This window comes from Phascolarctos cinereus, unplaced genomic scaffold (assembly GCF_003287225.1).
Source record: "Phascolarctos cinereus isolate Bilbo 61053 unplaced genomic scaffold, phaCin_HiC Scaffold_726;HRSCAF=1367, whole genome shotgun sequence".
NCBI lineage: Eukaryota > Metazoa > Chordata > Mammalia > Diprotodontia > Phascolarctidae > Phascolarctos > Phascolarctos cinereus.
This window is the reverse complement of record NW_027556098.1, coordinates 420585065-420601926: the sequence shown is the minus strand read 5'-3', so window position 1 is coordinate 420601926 and position 16862 is coordinate 420585065. Positions and strand designations below refer to the sequence as shown.

The 16862-nt window shown below is 50.3% G+C and overlaps 2 protein-coding genes across 7 annotated transcripts; both read left to right on the top strand.

Moving 5' to 3' along the window:
- The first annotated feature begins 812 nt into the window (after positions 1 to 812).
- Positions 813 to 9041, top strand: LOC110220205 (platelet glycoprotein VI-like). Of its 5 annotated transcripts, XM_021004157.2 has the most exons (10): positions 814 to 934; positions 1252 to 1287; positions 1466 to 1738; positions 4647 to 4931; positions 6356 to 6403; positions 6736 to 6858; positions 6937 to 6979; positions 7070 to 7107; positions 7198 to 7250; positions 8468 to 9041. In XM_021004157.2, the coding sequence occupies exons 1-10, from the start codon at positions 901 to 903 to the stop codon at positions 8591 to 8593; spliced, it is 1059 nt and encodes a 352-aa protein (XP_020859816.1). In that variant the 5' UTR covers positions 814 to 900; the 3' UTR covers positions 8594 to 9041. The 5 variants fall into 5 exon arrangements, with proteins under 5 accessions (XP_078002147.1, XP_020859815.1, XP_020859816.1 ...); XM_078146021.1 differs by having other exon boundaries at positions 813 to 934; positions 6362 to 6403; positions 7070 to 7250; XM_021004155.2 differs by having other exon boundaries at positions 7070 to 7250.
- A 5083-nt stretch (positions 9042 to 14124) lies between these two features.
- Positions 14125 to 16492, top strand: LOC110220217 (platelet glycoprotein VI-like). Of its 2 annotated transcripts, none has more exons than XM_021004188.2 (5): positions 14125 to 14244; positions 14878 to 14913; positions 15110 to 15358; positions 15662 to 15946; positions 16198 to 16492. In XM_021004188.2, the coding sequence occupies exons 1-5, from the start codon at positions 14211 to 14213 to the stop codon at positions 16383 to 16385; spliced, it is 792 nt and encodes a 263-aa protein (XP_020859847.1). In that variant the 5' UTR covers positions 14125 to 14210; the 3' UTR covers positions 16386 to 16492. The 2 variants fall into 2 exon arrangements, with proteins under 2 accessions (XP_020859847.1, XP_020859846.1); XM_021004187.2 differs by having other exon boundaries at positions 14126 to 14244; positions 15110 to 15385.
- The last annotated feature ends 370 nt before the right edge of the window (positions 16493 to 16862 follow it).

Here is a 16862-nt window from a genome sequence, read left to right as displayed (position 1 = left end):
CTGAGCATTTGCTAAAGTCTCCTTGGGGCTCCTCCCTCGCCCCCACAAAACACCTTGTTCGATTTGGTCTTTAGACCTTGTTTCTAAGAGTTTTCTTTGCTCCAACCCCACCTCCTATAATCTATCCTCTTCTTCCTCCCTCCCACTTTTTACAAAGAAGAAAACGGGAGAAAGAAAAGACTGGGAACACCGACTGATAATGGCAGCGATCTGCTCCCGCCACTCCGTCCCTGTTCTCGGACCCTGGTCCTCACACCTTCGTCCTTTCTCTCCTCTTCATCAGCCCTTAATGGTGGGCCCCGCTCCCCTCATAAGGTTAAGTTTGTCTTACTTGTGACTACTCCTTCCCCAAGGCCTCTAGGGGGCACCATGGTGCACATAGTGCGGGGCCTGGCGTCAAAAAGACTCAACTTCTTGAGTTCAAAACCAGGCTCACACCCTTACTAAGTTATATGACCCTGGGCAAGTCACTTAACACATTTGCCTCAGTTTCCTTACCTGTAAAAATGAGCTGGAGAAGGAAATAGCAAACCTCTCCAGTATCTTTGCCAAGAAAACTTCAAATGGGGTCACAGAGAGTCAGAAATGACCAAATGACTGAACAGCAGCTCCTTCCCCAACTCTACACTCCCCCCCTTAAATTCCCCTCTGCTGTCTCCCTTCCCCTGCCTGCTCCTGGCTGAGTTGAATGCATTTCGACCCCAAAGTCTGTGTTTGCTGTGTGTCCCTGGGCCTCCTTCTTGCACCTGACTGCCCTTCCCCTCCCCACAAAGCCCCACCCTCCTTCAACTGGAGACCACAAGGAAGAAGAAGCTGCTACTTCCCTTTCCTAACAAGGCTGAGGATCGGGAAACATTGCGGAATCCTCTGCCTGACCTTCTCTCCAGGGCTGGGGCCACCATGGGTCCTGCAGGCACTGCCCTGCTGTGCTTGGGTGAGTCCTGGGGAGGGAAATCCAAGAGGGCTCCAGGGACGGGGGCTCCTGTAGCTTTTACAGCGGTCTCACAGACCATTGTGGTCATTCCCCAGCCCATACGTGCCTTTCACAAAGGGAGAAGCTGAGGCTCAGAGGGGGGACTGATTTTCTGGAGGCCCCAGTGAGTGGGGGGCAGGATCCAGGTCTCCTGAAACCCACCTAGCCCCTCTCAGTCCAGTCTCCAGGGCCAGGCTCTGGCTTCCTTTTTGTTTCCTCTCCAGGGCTGGGTAGGAAGGAAGTGGGGAGCCAGGTCTAATGGGGGTCTTCTTCAACAGGATTGTGCATGGGCCAAGGGATCAAGGCACAGGCAGGTGAGCCCCTTCCCCCACCCCAAGCCCTTTTGCCCCTGATCCCCATTTGGCACAGACTGGGTGGCTGGGGAGGGAGGACTTCGGAGCCTTGCTGAAGCTAATGGGGCTGTCTATGGGAGGAGAGACTGGGATGGGGAGGGAGGACCCCCTGGACCTCTGGACTCTGATTCTCTTCCAGAGACATTCCTCAGACCCACCCTCGAGGCTGACTCAAGCCCTGTGATCCCGCAGGGGACACCCGTCACCCTCAGGTGCAAGGGACATCCTGGGGCTATTTGGTATTTTCTGATGAAAGGAGAAATTCAGTTCCAAGGTGTACTTGGAGAAAAGATGGAGGCTAACTTCCACATCCACTCCATGACAAGGGACACTGCAGGGAGTTACCACTGCTTCTATATGACCCTGTCTGGCTTCTCAGAGCCCAGTGAGCCCCTGGAGCTGGTGATGACAGGTGAGGCAGGACCCCCTAGCACCTGGCTCTACCCCTCAGCCAGGGTGGAAGTCTGTGTCCCCAGCAGATTCCTCACCCCTCCCCCAATCTTCTGCTCCTTGCCCTTTGTGCCCAAGCCCAGCTGGGGCTTAGGATTTATGATGGTAGGGCCCTAACTCTATGTAAAGGGGCCTGCAGTGTGTGTGTGTGTGTGTGTGTGTGTGTGTGTATGTGTGTGTGTGTATGTGTGTGTGTGTGTGTGTGTGTGTGTGTGTACTGGGGGAGAAGGGAGACAGAGCTGCACAAGAGATTTGGGGGGAACACTCCAACCAATAGAGGGGTTCAGCTATCCATGGTTATGGGGGAGGAGAAGACTGGGGAGAAGATCCTGGAGCTGGACTGGGCAGGAGGATGCTGAGGACCCCTGGAGCCCTCCAGGGGAGGAAGCTTCTGCCCCAGCCTGTGACCTGGATTGTTATAACTGTGCTCCTGCCCTCTCCTTGTCCCCCTCCCCAACCTCATCCCAGCCCTCTGCCCCACTTCCCTCCTCCGACTCCTTAGCTGAGTTCCTCCTCATGGGGTCATAGTGAATCTTGGGGCCAGAGAGGAGATAGGAGCCTCACCTCAGGGAGTCAGCACAGAGATCTGTTGATTCTGTTGAGGGTCACAACCCAAGCTTCCTAGGGAAGAGCAAATGGGGTGTCTCCCAGTCCGCAACCACAGCCTTTATACCTGGAGAAGGAGAGGAGGATGGACCCACAGGTCCCCCGGGCACTCACAGAGGAGACCAGGAAAAGGGGCAGTGCCTCCTCTGTCATTCTAGGCTCTCCTGTCAGTCAACAAGCATTTATTAAGCACCTGCTGTGTGGCAGGGACAGTGCTAATCTTTGGGAATACAAAGGAAGGCAAAAGACAGACTCTCCTTTCGGGGAGCTCCCAGTCTAAAGGGGAAGACAGATCCCTACGTCCAAACAAGTTACGGATGGGGTAAACGGGTACTAATCAACAGAGGGAAGGTCCTGGACATCAGAGGGATTGTGAAAGGCTGCCTGTAGGTGGGATTTTAACTGGGAGTTGGCCAAGGAGGCCAAGAGATGGAGAGGAATGAGGAAATTCTGGGCCTCGGGACAATCAATGTACACAGAGTGAGGAGAGAGAGAGAGAGTCTTGTGCAAGGAACAAGGACATCAGTGTCACTGGATTACAGAGGATGAGGAAGGGAGTGGCATGGAAGAAGACTAGAAGGAGAGAAGGGGGCTGGGTGAGGGAGGGCTTCGAATGCCAAGCAAAGGGTTTTTTACTTGATCCTAGAGGTAATAGGAGGCCGCTGGAGTTTCTCGAGTCATGGGGAGACACGATTGGACCTTTGCATTAGGAAAATCACCTCAGTGGCTGAATGGAGAATGGACTGGAGGGGGGAGGGACTCGGGGCAGGCAGGCCCCCAAGGCTATTGCCATAGTCCAGGTATGAGGCGATGAGGGTCTGCACCAGGGTGGAGGTGGTGTGAGAGAGGGGATCCTATTCAAGAGATGCTATTTAGATACAAACAACAAGAGTTAGCATCACACTGAGAATAGGGAATGAGAGAGGGAGGAGTAAAGGATGAAGCCTGGGTGACTGGCCAGTGGTGGTCCCCTTGACAACAATACGGATGTTAGGAAGAGGGAAGAGCTTGAGGGGAAAGACAACATGCCCAGTTGGGATGTGTGGAGTTTAAGATGTCTACAAGATGTCCAGTTCAAAATGTCCACTAAGTGGACATGTGAGATGTGAGACTGGGGGTCAGGGGAGGTTAGGACTACTCAAATAAATCTGATAACCACCCACCTGGAAACTCTAGTTGGAATCATGGTGATAAGAACCCCAAGTAAACTATCATAGAGGGAGAAGAGGCTCTAGAATGAAGCCTTGGGGATATCTGAGGTTAAGAGGTATGACTTGGGTGAACATACAGCACAAAACTGAGGGGTAATCAGACAGGTGGGGGGCTTAGAAAAGGGCAGGGGCTTAGTGTAATTTGTGGGATTCAATGGGTGAATAATGAGGGAAAGGGGACTCCTGCTGCCTCTCATCAAGAACTGAGGAGAATGAGTGGGGTGGAGAAGGGAGGGACTGAAACAGGGAGAAAGAACTGGGAAGGAGATCCCTGAAGAGCCGTGCTATGGAGTAAGCAACCAGGAGGAGACAGGGAATGATGGAAGACCAGAGCAAGGAAAGGACTGGGGAGAGGGGCGCAATCTACTGAAGAGGACACTATGGCCCAGTTGAATTCATATAAGGGATGCAAGAATGGTTTGATGGTACGGAAAACCAAGCACACAGCTAATCACATGAAAAACACAAACAGAAAGACAATTTGTTTTCAGTCATTTCAGTCCTGTCTGACTCTTCATGACCACATTTGGGGTTTTCTTGGTGGGGCTATTGGAGTAGTTGGCCATTTCCTTCTCCTGCTCATTTGACATATGAGGAAACTGAGGCACACAGGGTTAGATGACATGCCCAGGATCACACAGCTAGTAGGTGTCTGAGGCTAGATTTGAACTCAGGAAGATGAGTCTTCTTGACTCCAGAGCCAGCACTATGGCAGCACCCAGCTGTCCAGAAAGACAATAGCTGTAGGAAAGAAGACAGATGGCAGAGTACCATCATTTTGATGTCATACAAAGTGGCTAGAGAGAGAGGCAGCCTCGGAGTCAGGAAGTCCCAGGCCTCTGAGATACATAGGAATGAACACTGGGCAATAGGTGCTATTATTATCCCTACTTTTTTTTTACAAAAAGACAAAGGATGTGACTTGTCCAACTGCAAAATTCTAAACCCTGTATTAATAATGCATGGCATTTAATTTGTTTCAGCTCCATACATACACATCAAAATTTCATGAGACAATATGTATGCTTTTTAAGCATAAAACCTTGCATCTAGGCCTATACAGCAAGCCCTCACTGTCAGCGGCACCCAGCCAAGAAGTGGCCCTAGGACAGAACGTGACCCTCCGTTGTCAGGATGAGCAGAACTTTGACAGGTTCGTCTTCTACAAGGAGGGAGGGGCCAGCACCTGTCAGCTTCAGAACAAGACGTCTCAGCCTGACTTCCTCATCCCAGTGGTGACTGCTGCTCATGGGGGCCTTTACCGATGCTACGTATTTCACAGTCAATATCCCTACCTGTGGTCCGAAAGCAGTGACCCCTTGGAGATCAACATCACAGGTGAAGGAGCCCCCACTCCCACCCCTTTCTTCTCGATGTCTCCCACCTCTTCTCACTGGCCCTGAGACCCAGCCCAGCAGCTCGGGCCCAGGAAGTTTGGGGAGGGGAGGATCCTGGGTCCCCGGGAGGGGTGGAAAGTCCTCCTGTCTCCTTCCCTGATGCAGACCACATGACGATGCAACCAGGAAGCCCCAGCCACCACGGTTTCGCCTCTCCCCTTTCTCAGGGAATCTTTCCCTCAGAATTCCTGTGAAGGTTTAAGCATGGACATGCAATCAAAAACCAACTGATATTTCACTCACCAGGTGTCAAGCATTGCACTAAATTCTGGGAATACGAGGAAAGATAGAACCAGGCCCTGCTCCCAGTTCTAATGGGGGAGACCCCCATCCTGACAGAGGCTTGGAGGGAGGAGAGAGGGAGAGGTGCAGAGAGCTTAATCAAGGGCCTACAAAGGACACGGGAGAGGGAAGATCCCCCAGCACCTGCAGAAGTGGAGTCCTCCCCCAGCACCCCAATTCCTCCTGGGTCTCTGCTCCACACTGACTGGCCCTGGAAACTCCCTCCCCACCCCTCAAATGCTCCCTTAAGGAAGACTACAAGGAAGGGCAGAGAAGGTTCTCAGCACCAGGTCCCCCATGGCCCTGCCTGGCCCTTTTCTCTCCTTTTACTGGGAAGCCTGAGGGGACAGACAGAAAGGAAGAGGATCTGGCTGCCTGGGGAGGGGCAGGGGGGGGGGCAGGTCATGGTCACTAGAGAAAGGAAGAACAGAGCTGAGGCAAGATGGGAGCCACAGACCCAACCCCTCAGTTTTCTCTACTCCTGATTCACTAGTGACCCCGTGGTCATCAACTCTCCCCCAGAGCCTCAGCCCAGGGAGAGAAGGAAACCCCCAGAGCACTTAGATGTTTCCCCAGCCCTGCCTCCCCCAGTTCTGGGATGGGGGGAAAGGAGGGGTGTCCCACTTGTTCTCATGGCACCTCCCATGGGGGAAGAAACCAAGTCATCTTCCCCAGGGGATGTCCCTTCTTGACGCTAATGCTGCCTCTGACCTAATTCAGTGACTCAGGGCTCTGTCTACAAGCAAAGAGGGAAAATCAGGTCTGTGGAGCCAGGGGAGGAAAGCGGACCCTGAGGATTCAGAAGGCTCCTTCCCTCCAAACCAGCTCCTCCATTGGCCTTCCTCACTTTCCCCTTGTTCTCCAGAAGCCCAGGCAGAGACAGAGGAAGTAAGTCATAGGGGTTACAGAGCCATCTAATGTCAATGGCCGAGGACCCTGAGGGGCTAAAATCCAAGCAGGCCCCCATATCTCAGAGCCAGTGAGTAAAGGCAGAGGCAAGTCTCAAACCTAGGCCTCTGGGGTTCCATCCCAGGACCTCTCTGAGCTTCTCCTGCCCAGCTCCTAATTCTGTTCCTTCCCAAGTCCCAGAGACATCTGGTCCAAGGCCGAAACCTCCAGACATGCTATTAGGTAAGTAACAAGGGGAACCTCAGTGCAGGCGGTAGGGAGGCAGGGAGGCAGATGCTAAGTGAGGATGGAGCACTCCCTCCTGCCAGCTCCAGGACCATCAGCATTCCCCTACGTCCCTGCTCTGTCACAATCTCCTGGGCCTTCTCCCTTCCCCTGCTCCCAAGTCCTTCAACCCCTGGACATGCTTTTCAGGGATGTGAATCTCCCCTCAGATTGGCAGTTCCCTGAGGACAGGGCTTTGTCCTTTATCCCCACTCACACTGGGGGCCCCCAAGGACCAGGATGGTGCTAACACGGCCCCTCCAACTGCCCTTCCCCCTTGGCTTTGTCAGGTCTTCCCAGACTTCACGCGGGCATCTTGATGGGCATCTCGGCACTCCTCATCCTGCTCTTCCTCTTCTTCCTCCTCTTCCTCCTCCTCCGAAACCACCAGCAGCAGCAGCAGGCCAGGCTCTGTGAGTCCTTGGGGCTGAGGGTGACTTGATCTGAGGTCTCGATGGGGCACAGAGCTTGATCTCCAGTTCTCTTTTCAGGGACTGGAGGCGAAGATGCAGGTGTTGAAAAGACCCTCAGGAGGTAGGGCCCCAGAAACGCCCCAATTCCTCCCAGCCCCCTCCGCACCCAATCTCCCTCCTCTCTCCTCATTTTTTCCACCTTCTTCTACAGCTGCAGCCGGGCCGAGGATGCTCCCCTAGAGTCCCCGTGTAAGTGGAAAGGGAGCGTGTCCGGGACAACGTCTGGGACTGGGAAGAGCCGAGATCCTGCTGTTTCATCTCTGCCTTTTTGGCCTCTAGATGTGACCGTGGAGGATGTCCAGGCCGAGGAGCGCAGAAATCCCAGTGCTCTGGTGAGCCTCTCAGTCCAACTCGACAACATGGATATGCTCGTGGCACTAACTATACAGGCCCTATAGATGCTCCTAAGCTAACAGCTCATGTGGACATCCCCCAGCGCTCACCTCCCTTGTGCAGGTCCCGATGCCCTCCACCTAGACCAGTGTACCAGCCTCCTTCTCACTATCCCTATCTACAGTCCCTACCCTGGCCAACACACTCCAAAACTGATCCCACAAAAGGCACGGATTCACCTGTAGGCAAGATGTGGTGAGGTCTAGACTGGGACATTTCAGGCCTGTTTCCTCACCACCACTTCTATTTAACTTCTGCCTTGTTTCCTGGTGTAATCTTAGAAAGAAATGTCTTAATGGCTCTTTGTTATTGTCACTCCCTTGATTGTAGTATTTGTTTGCCATTCTTATACTTCATTTATATGGGGTATTTGAGAAACAAATAATTTCTTTAGGTCCGTTTTTTTTTTTCTAGGAGAGTTTTAAGCACCTCTTTTCTATAGAATATCCATCTTTTCTTCATTTGTGCTTAGGCTCATATTTGCAGGGTAGGTCCCCTTGGACTGCATCTTTAGCTCCTTTCCTCTTTAGAATACATTATTCCACTCCCTCCTGTGGTTTCTGGTGGGTGCAGAATAGTCTTGTGTTATTTGACTTTCCTTTCTTATATAATTGAAGGTCTTCTCTTGGTCACTTGCAGAATCCATTTGTTTCTCAATGGGATTATTCAATTTAACTATTATGGGGTCTTAGAGTTTGCAGTCTCAGTTTCTTCTGGAAAAGGTCTATGGATTTTTTTTATTGGCTCTTTATTTTCTGTTTTCAGAAATCCTAGGCAGTTTTCTTGTATATTTTCTTGCATTATCATGTTTAGGCTTTTTAACTTGTCTTGCTCTTCAGAAAGATCCATAATCCTTAGGTTGTCTTTATCCACCCTGTCTTTGAACATCCTCCCATCTGAGGTTGGATACAGTGAACTTATAATGTGACCCGTCTGCAAAATTGTCTAACTTCCTCCCGCTGAGTTCAGAGGCACATGAGTGGAATGGTGTGACTAATGGTGGCATCAGTAACCCAGGGCTGAGGTGTGGGAAAAGGTGACTGGTCACAGGACAAAGGAGCCAGAGGATTTGAGTATAGAAGACATCTGTGCTGTTTTTATGGCTATCCTTGCTTGATTGGCTCATCTCCCATCTTTTCTGCCTTCCCCCTAACAGGTAGAAGACCCTCAGGAAGTGACCTATGCCCACCTGATCCACAAGACCCCCAGTCAGCACCTTGAGCAACTTCCTCCATTCCCACCAGGGGAGACCACCCTCTATGCCCCATTGGCCATCCAGTAAGTATGCCAGTGGGGCCCAGGAGATACTCAACTCATCTCTCCCCAGCTCTACCTCTTCTTTCCCGGTGTGGGCCATAATCTCAACCACAAGACAGACTCTAAAGTCTCATTGGCATTAAACATCAAACACCCAGGAATTTGAACATCAGAGTATCCTCAGCCCTATCCTGACACTGAGCGAGAACACCTCAACACATTCCAGTTCTGTGGTCAGTAGACCAATTAAAACCCTTTTATTAAGCACCTACTCTGTGCCAGCCGCTATACTAAGCCCTAGGCAAGCATCACTTGAACCCTTACCCCCAGCAGCCTAGAAGTGTGCATGGACTGGTGCCTTCTCCTCCTACAATAAATATTTTCTGCCCTTATTCTGCCAAAATAAGGAAACTGGCTGAAAAAAGCAAGTAAACAAATAAATGTATGAATAAAAGAGGAATGTGGCTGTATTACTTGGGCTCTTTCTCATTGTCTTTCCCTGAAATCCCGCCTCAGTACCAACTTCCTCTTACTTGTCTCCACCCTCCCACTCACCCAGGCTTCCTTCCTTTCATGAACCCCAGGGCACCCCGCCTCCAGACAAATCTCCTTCCTTCCCTTTGATCCGGGGTGATATCATGCTTTCTAGCTCACAGGAGTAAAACTGGATTCTTTCCCTGTTGGGAAGAATGGGGCAGAAGACTTTCCTCCCATTCAGCTAGCTGTCTACTCGTGGGATGCTGGGATGCTGGGACTGGCCTGAGAGATTGTCTCCCCTCCCCTCCCATTGGGAGGGGCTGGAGAAGAGAGACTCTGGCAAACTGGTTTGGCCCTGGGCCTTCTGGGCAAACAAAGGGGAAAGACAGGTGGAGTGACGGGTCTTGTGAGGGTGGCTCTTACTCCTAACTCCCATGGACCCTGATCCAGTGTTTCCTCAAGCAGCAAGAGAGGAGGTGGAGATTGCCAAGCAGGCAGAACCTCAGTACCGATGCTCCATTCCTGGACCTTCCTTGGTACCCATTCTCCACCTCAGTATGGTACTGCCTAGCGTCATCACCAGCCTAGGACTGCCCTCGAGGAAAGGGCTGCTTCCAGCTCCTCCACCACAGCCCCACCTTCACTCTGACCACTTGCCCTACGACTCTGCCTGTTCTGTGACAGAACACAGATCAACGCAGCAATCGTTATTAAAAAGGTGCTGTGTGCCAGGCACTCTGCTAAATACTGTTGTTCAGTCATTTTCAGTCGTGTCTGACTCTCCGTGATCCCATTTGGAGTTTTCTTGGCAAAGATACTGGAGAGGTTTGCCATTTCCTTCTCCGGCTCATTTGACAAATAAGGAAACTGAGGCAAACAGGGTTAAATGACTCACCCAAGGTCACACAGCTAATAAGTCTCTAAGACCAGATTTGAACTCAGGAAGATGAGCCTTTCTGACTCCAGGCCTGGTGCTCTCTCCATTGCTACCTCACTGCCATATGCAGAAACGTGCATATATAGTCTCTGCCCTCAGACAGCTCATATTCTAATGAGGGAAACAAGAGGCAAAAAATTATCCATGCAAGATATATACAGTGTACATGGAAGGTGATCTCATAGTCAATCCATAAACATTTAGTGTTAGCATCTACTATGTGCTAGGCTGGACAGCTAGGTGGCACAGTAGATAGACTGCCAGGCCTGGAGTCAGGAAGACTCATCTTCCTGAGTTCAAAATCTGGTCTTAGAGACTTATTAGCTGTGTGACCCTGGGCAAGTCATTTAACCCTGTTTGCCTCAGTTTCCTCATCTGTCAAGTGAGTTGGAGAAGGAAATGGCAAACCACTCCAGTATGTGCCAAGGAAACCCCAAATGGGGTCATGAAGAGTCAGACACAACTGAAAAATGACTGAACAGCCACAAAAATGTGCCAAGCACTGTGCTAAGCACTGAGGATACAGAGAAAGGTGAAAACTGTCCTTGCCTTCAAGGAGCTGCCGGTCTAATGGAGGAGACACATGTGCAAACACATATGTGCAAACGAGATATATAAAGGATAAATCAGAAATAACCAACAGAGGGAAGGCACTAGAATTAAGAGGGATTGGAAAAAGCTCCCCATAGACAATGGGATTTTAGCTGGGCCTTTAAGGAAGCCAGGAGGTAGGGATGAGGAGAGAAAGCATTCCAGGCCTGGAGGACTATCAGAGAAAATGCCCAGGGGATAGAGCTCCAGCCTTGGAGTCAGGAGGACCTGAGTTGAAATACGGCCTCAGACACTTGATATTTACTAGCTGTGTGACTCTGGGCAAGTCACTTAACCCTGATCACTCACCAAAAAGCAACATAAATAAATAAATAAATGCCTGAAGCCAAGAGATGGAGCGTCTTGTCCAAGAAGGCCAAGCTTCTGGGATCAAAGAGGACAAAGAAGAGAGCAGAAAGTAATAAAACTGGGAAAGGAGGAAGAGCCCAGATTGCTGAGGGCTGCTCAGTTGACCCAACCCAGTTATGGCCCCGAGTGCAGGACGGCCACTGTTCTGCACAATTCCTCAGACCAAGCCGTAACTTTCAGTTTCCTTTCCACTTCTCAGCCTGGGGTTCCTGAAATCATATATCTGGATTTTGTTTTGAGGGGGTTTCTTTTTTCCGCTTTTCTCTTACTGTGTCCAGTTACTCATGAACCAGTGTCTAATACAGCCAACGTGGGGTGGTCTTGATCATTATTACGCCAAATTACTAGTAGGGGCGATTGTCCACCTGGCAGAAATTATCAAGGGGACTGTCACATCCCTGTAATAAAATGAAGATCTGACCTCGAATGTTAGCGTTAATTTGATTGACCTGTACTTGGCGTCATGGAGGTTGGAAATGGCCCCCATTTCTCAGCCTAACAATGATATTCCTTCTAGCACTGTAATTGGTATTCTCCCCTGTCTTCACTTAGCCCACCTTTCCCCTCTCACAGTGCCCATTTCATCTAGGGGCCTATTTTGTCTTTGATCATAGAGTTCCTCATCCCTTGAAATCATTAATGCTATTATCCCTGTCTTGCCCCCTGAAGTTACTATTACTTCGCCTAGGGCAAGCCTTGTCTTCTCCAAGGGGAGTGCATATATAGTTTCTGAGCTGACGGCCTCATTTATGACATGTTCTATAGTCTCTGCTCCTCCTAAATGGGAGATGAGCACAGTTTTAACACTTTGGCCTGCCCTAATCGGTATCCTCTTCAGTTCCACAATATGGTCTCTTAGTCTTGGTCTTTCTATATCTTTATTCAAATCCAAATATATTCAAATAGTCTTAAATAAATTCAAATCCAAAATCCAAATATTCTACCAGAACCATTTTTAATAGTAATTGTACATCTTCAGAAATAGCTTTTCATTTGCATGGGCAGTAGGCTGTGGCTTCCTCTGAGCCTGAGAAATTCAATGGAAAATAATGTCATTGTCATTCCTCTACCTTCTGCTACCATTGCCTTAACCAGGTGGGCCGGGCTTTCCTCTTCAAAAATCATCTCCTGGCTTTTAACCCCATCTTGTTCTATCATGACAAACTCACCACCTGTTTGGTATCTGTTTCCTCTTTCATCTTAGCAGCCAAGCATCATCTATTTCCTCTGGTTTGGTTGTGTGTGTGTGTGTGTGTGTGTGTGTTTAAAGGAAGTCTGTAAGTCTGACCTAAATCTGTTCTATTAACAGGCTCTGGTTTCTGAGCTGGAAGCTATTTCTTTTCTTTCTCTAAAGATTTTGTGGTTAGATATGGGACACAAAGGGCAGCTAGGTGGTGCCATAGTGCCCAGAGCATTTGGCTTAGAGTCAAGAAGACTCGTCTTCCTGAGTTTAAATCCAGCCTCAGACACTTACTAGCTATATCACCCTGGGCAAGTCATTTCACCCTGTTTGCCTCAGTTTCCTCATCTGTAAAATGATCTGGAGAAGGAAATGACAAACTCCTCCAGTATCTTTGCCAAGGAAATCCCAAATGTGGCCCTCTAGGTCCTCAAGTGTGGTCCTTTCACTGAATCCAAACTTCACAGAACAAACCCCTTAATAAAAGGATTTGTTCTATAAAACTTGGACTCTGTCAAAAGGCAGCACCCAAGGACCTACAAGGCCACATGTGACCTCGAGGCCACAGGTTCTCCACCCCTGACTTGGAGCTTCTAATTAAACCCTGATCACCTGCTCATTCAATTAGCTCTCTATTTCTATAGTGAAAAATAAACTTATATCTCCAGAATCAAGTCTACTCTTTCTCTGAACTTCTTAAGTAAGAATTCCTCTATAACTCACAAGAGTATATTTTTCAATTTCTGCGGTGGTGACTCTGCCTTCAGAAAAGTCAGAAATCCTTTGATCATTGAGTTGGAATTAGGGTTAGATGAAGAACCTTAGAATCAGGGCTGCTAATAGCCTAATTATAATAATAACAGAGCTTTACTACAACCCTAGGAAGTACCGGCTATTATTATCAACCTTATTTCACAAAGGAGGAAACTGAGGCTGAGAGGGGTTTTGCCCAGTGTCACCCAGGCCCCATATGCCTCCAAATATTCATGGCAACACTTTCCCTTGTAGCAAAGAACTGGAAACAAAGTAGGTGTCCATTGATTAGGGAATGGCTAAACAAATTGTGGTATGTAAATGTACTGGAAGATTTTTTGCTGTTGTTTCAGTGCCTTCCAACTTTTCATGACCCCCATTTGGGGGGTGTTCTTGGCAAAGATACTGGAGTGGTTTTCCATTTCCTTCTCCAACTCATTTTACAGATGAGGAAACTGAGGCAAAGAGGGTGAAGTGACTCACCCAGGGTCACACAGCTAGGAAGCTCTGAGGCCATATTTTAACTTGGGAAGAGGAGTCTTCCTGACTCCAAGACTGGTGGTGCAGGACTCTGTTTACCACAGCACCACTTAGCTGCCCCAGCTGGAAAATTATGATGCTAATGAGTAAGTTGACTACCCCGTTAGGGAAAACATAGATGTGAATGAAAAGAGAAGTAAATAGAGACCATATATACATACATATGTACACACACATATATACACTATGATTACAACCACGTAAATGGGAAAAAAAAACCAACCAGAATAAAGCAATTGAAACTGAACATGGCCAACTTATAAAGACAAAGCTGGGCACCAACGAAGAACCATGGGAAGACCTCTCCTCTCATTGGACAGAATGCCAAAGTTGTTTAAGGGTTGATTTGTTTGGTTGAATTTTTTTCTCTTTTTCTTCTTTTTTCATTCTTGATTATAAGAGATGACCCTACAGGAAGGGATAGGAAAAATCAATAAAATGTTGTTTCTTTTTAAAAAAGAATTTCAGAATCCTAGAGTTGGTAGGGTGTTGGCTTGTACAAAAAGGGAAAATGAGGCAGAGACAGACAGACAGGGAGCCGGCCAAGGCCATGTACCTGAGTCTATCCTCTCCCAGAACACCAGACGCACACACACACACACACACACACACACACACACACACACACACACATACACACACACACACTGGAGGCTACATGGAGGAAGACACTGTCTCAGAAAGGCTAGGGGATTGGGAAATTCTGGGTGGGGCTGACCCTGGCTGTATCTTGTGTCTCAGTCAGCCTGCTTGACCAGTGGCCTGTCTTCCCTTTCACCAGAGCCTGGAACCACCATGTCCCCCTCGCTGATCACCTTGCTGGGTTTTGGTAAGTAGGGAAAGGGATGTGAGGCTCAGAAGAGCCAGAAGGGGCATCAGAGACCCTGAGTGCCCCGCTCCCTTTTCTGTCTATGCCATTTACAGAGGGGAAGTCTGAGGTTCAGAGGGAGGATCTGATTTCCAGGAGATCACGCAGTGAATGGGGGAGAGGGTTTGGGCCAGGACAGGAACCCAAGTCTTCTGCTGCTCAACCAGCCAGCCCCCAGCCCTAAGGTTTCTCCCTGTTTCTTCTCATCCAGCATTTAGCCCAGCACCTGGAACATTTGTTTCAGTAGTTTTTAGTCATGTCTGACTCTTCATGACCTCATTTTGTGGGGTTTTCTTGGCAAGGCTACTGGAGTGATTAGCCACTTCCTTCTCCAGGTCATTTTACAGATGGCGAAACTGAGGTAAACAGGGTTAAGTCACTTAATCAGGATCATACTGCTAGTAAGTGTCTGAGGCCAGATTTGAGCTCAGGAAGACTCATCTTCCTGACTTCAGGACTCTATCTACTGTGCCGCCTAGCTGCCCACCTGGCACATAGTAGGCACTTAATGCTTATTGATTGACTGCCTGCCTCCCCAAGGTTTTGGTGGGAAGGATGTGTTGATCTGTGTCTGACAGAGATCTTCTCTGGCAGGATTATGGCTGAGCCAGTGGATCAGAGCTCAAGAGGGTGAGTGCTTCCCCCCTCCCATACACCCCAGCCCAAACTCCCCCTGACCCTTATCCAGGCTCAGCACTCACGGGACAGCTGGGAAGGGAGACCAGAGGAGCTGGGGTTGGGCTGATGGGTAATCTGGGAGGAGAGCCTAGGGACAACAAGGACAGAGGACACCCCCCCCAGACCTCTGGACTCTGATCTCTTCCAGGGACACTCCCCAGACCCACCCTCCAGGCTGAGCCAAGCCGCCTCATCCCTCATAAGGAATCTGTCACCCTCCGGTGTCGGGGATTTCCTGGGGCTGAGATGTACCGTCTAAGGAGAGAAGAAAGTTCTCAGCACACAGATGTGCTTACATCTGGGAGGCAGGCCGAGTTCCCCATCTCCTCGGTGACACCGGACACGACTGGGAGCTACCGCTGCCTGTACAAGAACCAATCCCACTGGTCCGAGCCCAGTGAGCCCCTGGAGCTAGTGATGACAGGTGGGAGGGTGCCCCCAAGCTTCCTTCCCACCCCTTCTCAGGGGCTGCTCCTTCTTTAGGGAGTCAGAGCCAGTCTTGGGAATGGAGAGCAGAGAGGACTCTCAGCTCTGAGCTCAGGAGGCAGGGTGGAGCAAGAGGCTCAGCCTGGGCTCCTTGGGGTGGGCCGAGGGGCTCTCCCATAGCCGGGAGATTGAGGAGGAGGGAGCCACAGCTGCTCTTGGAACAGGCCAGGAAAGGGACAACTTCCCCTTTCAATGCAATCCCCTTCTCCCACAGGCTGGTACGATAAACCTCGGCTCCTAGCCCTGCCCAGTCCAGAGGTGTTCTCAGGAGAGAATGTCACCCTCCAATGTTGGTCCCACCAGTGGTTTGAAATATACGTCCTGCACAAGGAGGGAGGGGCCAACCTTTCCCGGAGCCAAGGAAGGTGGAACCGCGCGAATTTCCACATCCCTGAGGTGACTGCTGCTGATGGAGGCTCTTACAGATGCTACAGCCTTCACATGGACACCCTCTATGAGTGGTCAACCCCCAGTGACCCCCTGGAGCTCAGGGTCAGAGGTGAGGGAGCTCCAGCCTGGGCCCTTTTATTCCCATCAGCCTAAAATGCAATGCTATGGCCAAACTGACTGCCCTGGGGATCCCAGAAACTGGGAGCATTTGGGTAAGGGAGACCCCAGGGGTCCCTGAGGAGGGTCAGAGGGAGTGATGACAGAGCTAGGGGTCTAACAACTGGAGAACATGAGTGGAAAGATTATGAAGTTCCCAAGGCCTTCTCCCTAAGTCACTGACAACCTCCATCCCCTTGCCAGATGCTTATACTGTGGGAAATCTCATCCGCCTCGGCCTTGCTGGGCTGGTACTCATCATCTTAGGAGTCCTGTTGGTGGAAGCCTGGCACAGCCAGAGGGGGCACCGAGAAGTGGCCCAGAAGCCCCTGCCCACGCAGTCAAACCAAGCCAAAGAGCAAGGCGGAGTGGGGGACCCAGTGAGTTTGTAACAAGACTTACAAACTGCTTCTCTCTTTGGCCACCTGGGAGGCTGACTGGCATGGTGTTTGCGCTCTTTGCTCAGATTCAATAAAAGGAGCACTTTGATACATTGTAATCAGCCTCCTTTCCTGCTCTCAAAATGCCACCTGCCCCAGGGCCCGTGGTGATGGGGGCGATGAAGGAGGAGATGAAGGCCCGCTGGTATTTGGCCACTGGGTGTCCTGTCCCTTCAGGGACTTCCAAATGCTCCTCCCTGTGGCTGGCTGTCCCTGGTGGAGCAGGGGCAGTGGACCCAAAGGCAGGACCCACTAGGAGGGCCTACTCCCATTCCACCCCTCCCATCCATGGCTTTGGAACACCCCCCACTTGGCCAGCCTTTCTGCCTCATTTCATAGTGTCCTTACTTTGTAGGCACCAGAAGATTACCCAGTGTGGGGGAGCAGGAACCAGAGACACAGGACCAGGGTGGACCCCAGTCTAGTCAC

What these genes read in the sequence shown, in the direction of transcription:
- LOC110220205 (XM_021004155.2), top strand. Translation starts at nt 901, where the DNA reads ATGGGTCCTGCAGGCACTGCCCTGCTGTGCTTGG. An exon ending in CCTGGAGCTGGTGATGACAG is followed by an intron (nt 1,739 to 4,646) that starts GTGAGGCAGGAC and finishes CCTTGCATCTAG; the next exon opens with GCCTATACAGCAAGCCCTCA. An exon ending in GTTGAAAAGACCCTCAGGAG is followed by an intron (nt 6,980 to 7,069) that starts GTAGGGCCCCAG and finishes CTTCTTCTACAG; the next exon opens with CTGCAGCCGGGCCGAGGATG.
- LOC110220217 (XM_021004187.2), top strand. Translation starts at nt 14,211, where the DNA reads ATGTCCCCCTCGCTGATCACCTTGCTGGGTTTTG. An exon ending in GTGGATCAGAGCTCAAGAGG is followed by an intron (nt 14,914 to 15,109) that starts GTGAGTGCTTCC and finishes GATCTCTTCCAG; the next exon opens with GGACACTCCCCAGACCCACC. An exon ending in CCTGGAGCTCAGGGTCAGAG is followed by an intron (nt 15,947 to 16,197) that starts GTGAGGGAGCTC and finishes TCCCCTTGCCAG; the next exon opens with ATGCTTATACTGTGGGAAAT.